Source organism: Asparagus officinalis, chromosome 1 (genome assembly GCF_001876935.1).
Source record: "Asparagus officinalis chromosome 1, Aspof.V1, whole genome shotgun sequence".
Taxonomy (NCBI): Eukaryota; Viridiplantae; Streptophyta; class Magnoliopsida; order Asparagales; family Asparagaceae; genus Asparagus; species Asparagus officinalis.
Window position 1 is genome coordinate 105,181,140 of NC_033794.1, and position 6,806 is coordinate 105,187,945.

Sequence of the window (6,806 nt, forward strand, 5' to 3'; positions counted from 1 at the left end):
AAATCTTCCATAATTGCATTTTAGCACCCCCAAATCTTCATAATTGCCAATTTGCCTCCCAAATCTTCAATTCCCAATTAGAGTACCTTGTAAATTGCTGGTGCAAGCATCAATTGACTAAAATACCCCCTCTTCCTCTTGTGTAAAATGAGTTTGGGGTAACAAGATGACCATTGAAGGAGAAGAAGAGCGTTTGGATTTTAAACCAGCTTGCATTTGGATGCACACTTAAGAAAAAACAAGGTGTGGAAACTCAAGTGGGGAATATTTCTCCTTATCCACACAACAGTTTACCATAGGGAGTCATTTGGAGTAGCTTATATGAATTGGGGGATTAGCAATTTCAATGATTTGAGGGACTAATTCAAAAATATGAAAGATTTTAAGTGACAAATATGTGAAAAGAACCCTTCATATAATCATTATATTCAACAAACCCAGCTATCACGTATTTTGGATTTTCCCTACTGACATTTCTTTCACCCTAGAAACTAAAAGAGTAGTGACCAAACAAAAATGCTCTCTTGTATGATGTATCTTTCTTCTGATCCATTTATCCTCTTTTACCTTGGCATAAAGCTTATCTCGATTTGAAACTTGTATCAATTTCGTTCATAATAGATATTAGTTACTTCAAAATTTGAATATACTTGGAGATTTGAACTGATGAAAAAAAGGTATTGAACTGTGTATGACTGTCACAAAAGGTTTCATGCAAAATAATGAAAATCACACCTAGACCATTTCAGAACACATATTTAGTGAAAGTACAGAACTATTTAAGCACACAACTATTTAAAAACACACAGATATGATTGATGAAGCATTGGAAGAGTCTCAGATGAGTAAGGGGAAAATCATGTCCTGTGTTAAGAAAACGATGAGCCACCTGCAGCTTGAAGCTGGGCAGCATTCATCAATAACCGGATCATCTCCATAGCATCTTCATGGACCCTTAACAAAAAGGAACTGGATGGATAAACAACAAATACGGAAGTTAATTCATGTACAAACAACATGAAAGTTAAAGAAATCAAAGACAAAATCACCATAAGCAATTGTCGAAAAAAAGGGGGGAAACTCATCCACCCTTTGCCATTGCATCTTGTTTTCTTTTTGTGTGTCAAACCTAGCTTGATCGTCAAGGTAAATAGCTCAAAAGCACTAATAAGTTATTTATAAAAAAAATATGATTCATATGAAGATGAAAATATATGCAAGTTAGGGATACTGATATTAGATTTAAAGCCACTACGAAGCACCAAATATGTTGGCATCTATGGTCTAGTAATAACATATATCGTTCTCCTCCCGATCAGAAATTTCTATCACTAGCTAGGTTATTAGCATCTATGAGAATTTCATTTGTTGCTCTCACTTTTCAATCATGCACCAATTAGGAGGACTGATAAGATTATAATTAATGGAGATAGAAGAGTTAGGCCTAAAGGCTAATTAGGAGGAGCCATAAGATCATCATTAATCGAGCAATAAGGGTTAAAGGTAGGCCTAAGGCAAATTTGGTATGAACTATTAAGAAGGATGTGATAAGTGGAGCAGATACTTTCAACAGGACTAGATGGAAGAGTAGGACTCTTTTCATTGTTTACTCCCACTTTTCAATCACAGCAAGGAGAACTCATAGTTTTTTTTTCCCCTTTTTTCTTTTTCTTTCTTTAAATGTTTTTCTTCATTATCTCAGTAGCAATGGCTAGTTCAGAACACATGCTTAACTAATCTACAAAGGAATCTAATACCCAAAAGGCCTGATAGAAAGAAATGACTTTTCTGGATTTTTTTTTTTTTTTTTTTTTTGGTAAATTTTTTCTGGATTTTTTTTTTTTTTTTTTTTTTGGTAAATTCAAGAATTTGGAATCAGGAAAAAAGTTTACACAGTCATCAAATGAACTACAAATTCACTTTTGGGAATCACATCATCGAGGGCAAAAAATAGATTGTAGATAAATAAATCACTCTATGCTACAAAATCACCAACAGGTAGATTGAGTATTAACGAGATCAAAAGAATCAATTAAAGTTACCTGCTCTATGATCTGAGTTGAACATTGATCAATTAAAGTTCTCTCAGCTGAGAGGAGTTGACAGGGCAAAAGATATCTTTCTGTAACCCTAGCTGGTGCTTCTCGAGTCTCGAGCATTTACAAAAGCCGAAGGGGCGAAGAAGAGAGAGGAATCCTAGCTCTTCGTGTACTTTAACATGTTAAACCCTCGACTTTCTTTCAATCTGTTTAAGGACCTTGTAATAGTTAGTAAATTGAATGTGACCCCCACTACTTTGGGAAGTTTTACATAAACTTTTCTAAACTTTATGAATTACAAAAAAATTCTTAGAATTTGCAGAAGTATACAAATCCTTCTTAATCATTGAATATTGTCGTGCATAGATTTAGCGAGTAAATATTCTATCATAACACCTCATAGAATGAGTGATCTACACCATTCACTGGTGATACGTCAGCTAGTTTGGGAATTATGGTTATTACATCAGTGGTGTAATTTGTAATCACTCCACTTCCATAGGAAAGGCATTGCTAGGATTCCTACTCTCTTACTAAAACTAAAAAGTAAACCGGTACAAAATTGTCCAAAGCAACAAAGGTCAGGAAGCTTCTCTAGTTTATAAAGTTTAAGGAGTTTTGCAAACACTGTAAAGTGCAAGGGGGTTTGTAAAATTTGACCTATGCTTGACGACCCCTTCGCTTCTCTCGGTTCAAGCTTCAAATATCTTGCCAACAAAAGAGACGCACACCAGCAAATTCTATCCTTCCTCTATATATTTCTCTCTCATCTCTTTCCCNTTTCAAATTTGTTATCTTCCACTGAATCCTGAAGACCTATGCCATAGCAAAACAATGATACCTATTCACCTGAAATCTTCTAATCGCACAGTTTCTGCTCGACGAAATGCCAAGCCCAAACCTAATCTCTTGGACAAGCACCATATCCTCATTCCTTCAAGCCGGCAGAGCCAATCTCGCACTGCAAGAATTCTTCGCAATGTGCAATTCAGGCCTAAAGCCGAACGAATTTGGCCTTTCTTTGGCGCTCAAAGCCTCTCGCATCGCTTCCAAACCAAACATAGGAAAACTAGTCCATGGCTATTCCATTAAGTCAGGCTTCGAATCCTATGCATATTGTAGTACCTCTATTCTTGACATGTACTCTAAGTTCGGTATCATGAGCGATGCTCGAATGTTTTTCCATTCTATCCCACAAAAATGTGATGCTCTTTGGAATACGTTGATTGATGGGTATGCTCGATACAGTGATGAGAATGAGGCTGTTGGGTTGTTTCATCAGATGCTACTCTCTTCACTTGATCCGAATAGTTTCACTTACACAATTCTTATTAAGTTATCGGCCAATGCAGTTGACATTGGTTTGTTGAGGTTTTTTCATGGAAGAAGTATAAAGATTGGGCTAGATTGTTACAATTTTGTGGGTGGAGCTATTGTTGATTCTTATGGAAAATGGGGTGAATTAGATGATTCCGTGAGAAGTTTTTGGAGTCTAGAGGAGCGAGATCATGTAGTGTGGACTTCATTATTATCTGGTTTTCGTGACAATGGTGATGCAGAACGAGGCATTGATTTTTATCTTAGGTATGTTTCAGAAGGTAACACAGTCGACCAATTTATGTTTGCTAGTGTACTCAATTTGTGCTCAGATTTGCAAAGTAGAGATTTTGGCTTGCAAGTGCATTCTTGCTTGGCGAAGACTCCATTATTGGTTGATTCGTTTGTTAGAACTGCACTCATAGACATGTATGTTAGTTTTGGAATGGTCGATGATGCTTATAGAAGTTTCCTTGAAATCGGGGAGAAAAATGAGGTGATATTTAGTGCTATGATCAAGGGTTTTGTTTCTACTTCAGACTACAGCAATGCAGTAAAATTGGTATATGAAATGAGAAAACTAGGATTACCATTAGATTGTTCAACGATAAGTTGCATGATTAAAGCTTTGACAAGCCATGAGCTCTTCGACGAAGTTAAAACTTTTCATGGTCAGATTCTTAAATCAATAGATGGATCTAATTTTGTTGTAGGAAACAATCTCATTGAAATGTACTCAAAGCGTAGAGATGTTCATAGTGCAGAGAAGGTTTTCATGTCGATGGAAGTTCTTAACGAGTTTTCATGGACTGCGTTAATATCTGGCTACAATGAATCTGAAGACTTTGTGGAATCCCTGAAATTATATCAGAAAATGAAATCTTCAAGCTCTGTAGAACCAAATGAATTCACTCTTGTTGCTGTTCTATATGCCATCTCTAAGCTTCAAGATGTATGCAAAGGAAAGCAAATCCACAGTTACATCATCAAGAAAGGGTTTCAGTCTCATGCCTACATCGAATCTGCGCTTATAGGATTATACTCAAATTGTGGTTGTCTAAACGATGCATATCGAATATTTTCAACAATGTCAAAGAGAGATCTTGTGTCATGGGGTTATATGATATCCTCATATGCACAGCAAGGGCATGGATACAAAGCTCTAAAGCTCCTGTCAAAGCATGAAAAAGGTCCTATTGCCATTGATGAATCCATCTTCTCTAGCTGCCTTTCAGCTTGTTCTAGCTTGACATCACTAGAAATGGGTAAAACAATTCATTCTTGTACAATCAAAACTGGATTCGAATCCAATATACAGGTTGAAGCAGCGATTATTGATATGTATTGTAAATGTGGGTGCGTCAAAGAAGCAAGAAAAATTTTCAATGAAATCAAGAATCACAGTGTTATATCATATACATCAATGATCTGTGGCTATGCCCAGCATGGGTTCGGTAAAGAAGCTCTAGAAATGTTCAATGCAATGAAAATGCACGAAATTGAGCCAGACGAAGTTACATTTATTGGAGTTATATCTGCTTGTAGCCGTTGTGGATTTCTGAAGGAAGGATTGATGCATTTTGAGTCTGTAACTTTAAAGTATGGATTGGAGAAGACTTTCAGTCATTATGCTTGCATTGTTGATCTCCTTGGGAGAGCAGGGGAAGTAAGAGAAGCTGAGAAGTTGATTTTTGAAGCGCCGTTTCGCTCGAAAACGTTGCTGTGGAAAACATTGCTCGGTGCTTGTAGTAAGTATGGGAATGTTGAGGATGGGAATAGGATAGCTGAAATGGTGATGAGATTAGAGCCAGATGAAGCTTCAAATTATGTTATGTTGTCAAATATTTACTCATCTGCTTCAATGTGGGATAAGTCTAGTGAGTTGAAGAAGAAAATGGGGGAAGGGAGTTTGAAGAAAACTCCTGGGTGTAGCTGGCTACAGGTGACTTATTAAAATTCATCAGGGTAAATGCCGTATGAGAACTAACATAAACTTGTTTCATCAAAATCAATAAGGTTTTTTTTTAACCCTTTCGATGTATCAGTCAATTTTCTGGAATACATTTAACACTAAAAAATTTCTTCGTGTTGAGAGAAATATATGGGACTTGTTGCCGATTTTACCTTCACAAGGTAGGCTTAGTCGCAACCCCAAAAAAAGGGATTCTTCGTGATACTTTTCCTCTTTTTTCATCTCCTCTTTTTTAGTTTTTTTATCAATGAAGTAGCTGATAGAAATATTATCTTTATGCGGAGATCTTATGCTTTCGACGTTGCATTTGTCTTTGCTAGGCTTTTGACGTTGCTCGTCTTTGTATTTCCTTTTGAGTTAATTGCGAATAGACCCCATTTAGTATTGCCCAATTGCGGATAGACCTCTAGTACTTCTGTTTCTGCAGGTGGACCAGATCATTGTTGCTTATTACAACACTTTGAGTAACTGTTTGCCTTCAGGTTTAATGGCCCAGCAGTGTGCGTCCTTTGGGCTGGATCCAATTAATCTACATGAAGACTCTTGGACTGCCTCTAGGCCTATAAGAAGCACAGGACCACACTTTGAGAACGTATTGCATACTCTGCCAGAATTCATTGGCCTGGCCTGATTACGGTCACCTTCCACGTTTGGAGTTGCTGGTAGGTACATATCAGACGACATACTTGTTCCTGCGGTAATTCGAATTTGGGATTCTCGCCCGCGGAGTAGGTCGAATGATGCTTTAAGGTCGACGTTCAAGAATCGACAACAAGTCCACCAAAAACAATAACCAAGAAAGTTTTAAATGCGCTATTTTTTCTTTCTAACCATACTCCAGTAGGCTCAGTGTTTCTTTTAACAACTGACTGTTTGAATGAAATTTCTTGGGTTGTTCTTGTTTAGTTATTCATCATAAGGAGATTTTATATAGGTAATATGTTAGATATTAGATACATATTTCTGATATGGCTTATTACCAAAAATATGAACATACATTTTTGGTCCTTGTCTGAATAAGATATATTATGACTACTCATAAAATTAAAAGATTATAAGATATGATACACATGTGAAATACATACAATTTATCTCTTTTCTTAACATTCTACTCGAACTTATGGTGGGCAAACCGCTCTAATCTTCAAAGGTAAGAACTCAAGGCATTTGAAGTCTCTTTTTAACCAAGGTGGTCACTAAAGCTTAGAGTTAATTTAATGGTTATGCCAAAGCTAGTCAGGTGAGTCTTGCTGGCATCCAACGCTATGAAATACGATATCTTAAAATCTCTTTCACATACTACAGTGCTCAATTGGACTAAAATTCACCTACCAACTCGTCGGAGGTAGAAAAATGATAAAAAATAGTATATAATAGAATAATGATATGTTGACCTTGGATTATTGGCATTTACTAGAATGTACATATAGGGCTATCCAAAAAGCCCGTCGGCCCGGGCCCAGCCGGGCCGGAACCCG

At 36.8% G+C, this 6,806-nt stretch overlaps 1 protein-coding gene and 1 long non-coding RNA gene across 2 annotated transcripts; one reads left to right on the plus strand and one right to left on the minus strand.

Moving 5' to 3' along the window:
* Positions 697-2,195, minus strand: LOC109828851. The gene is made up of 2 exons (XR_002243880.1): positions 2,043-2,195; positions 697-969 (listed from the first exon to the last, which is right to left on the minus strand). It is a non-coding gene; the product is annotated as an uncharacterized LOC109828851 (long non-coding RNA).
* On the plus strand, positions 2,926-5,959 carry LOC109838690 (pentatricopeptide repeat-containing protein At2g33680-like). The gene is made up of 2 exons (XM_020407113.1): positions 2,926-5,298; positions 5,756-5,959. Exons 1-2 carry the CDS (start codon positions 2,926-2,928, stop codon positions 5,957-5,959), a joined length of 2,577 nt encoding a protein of 858 aa, XP_020262702.1.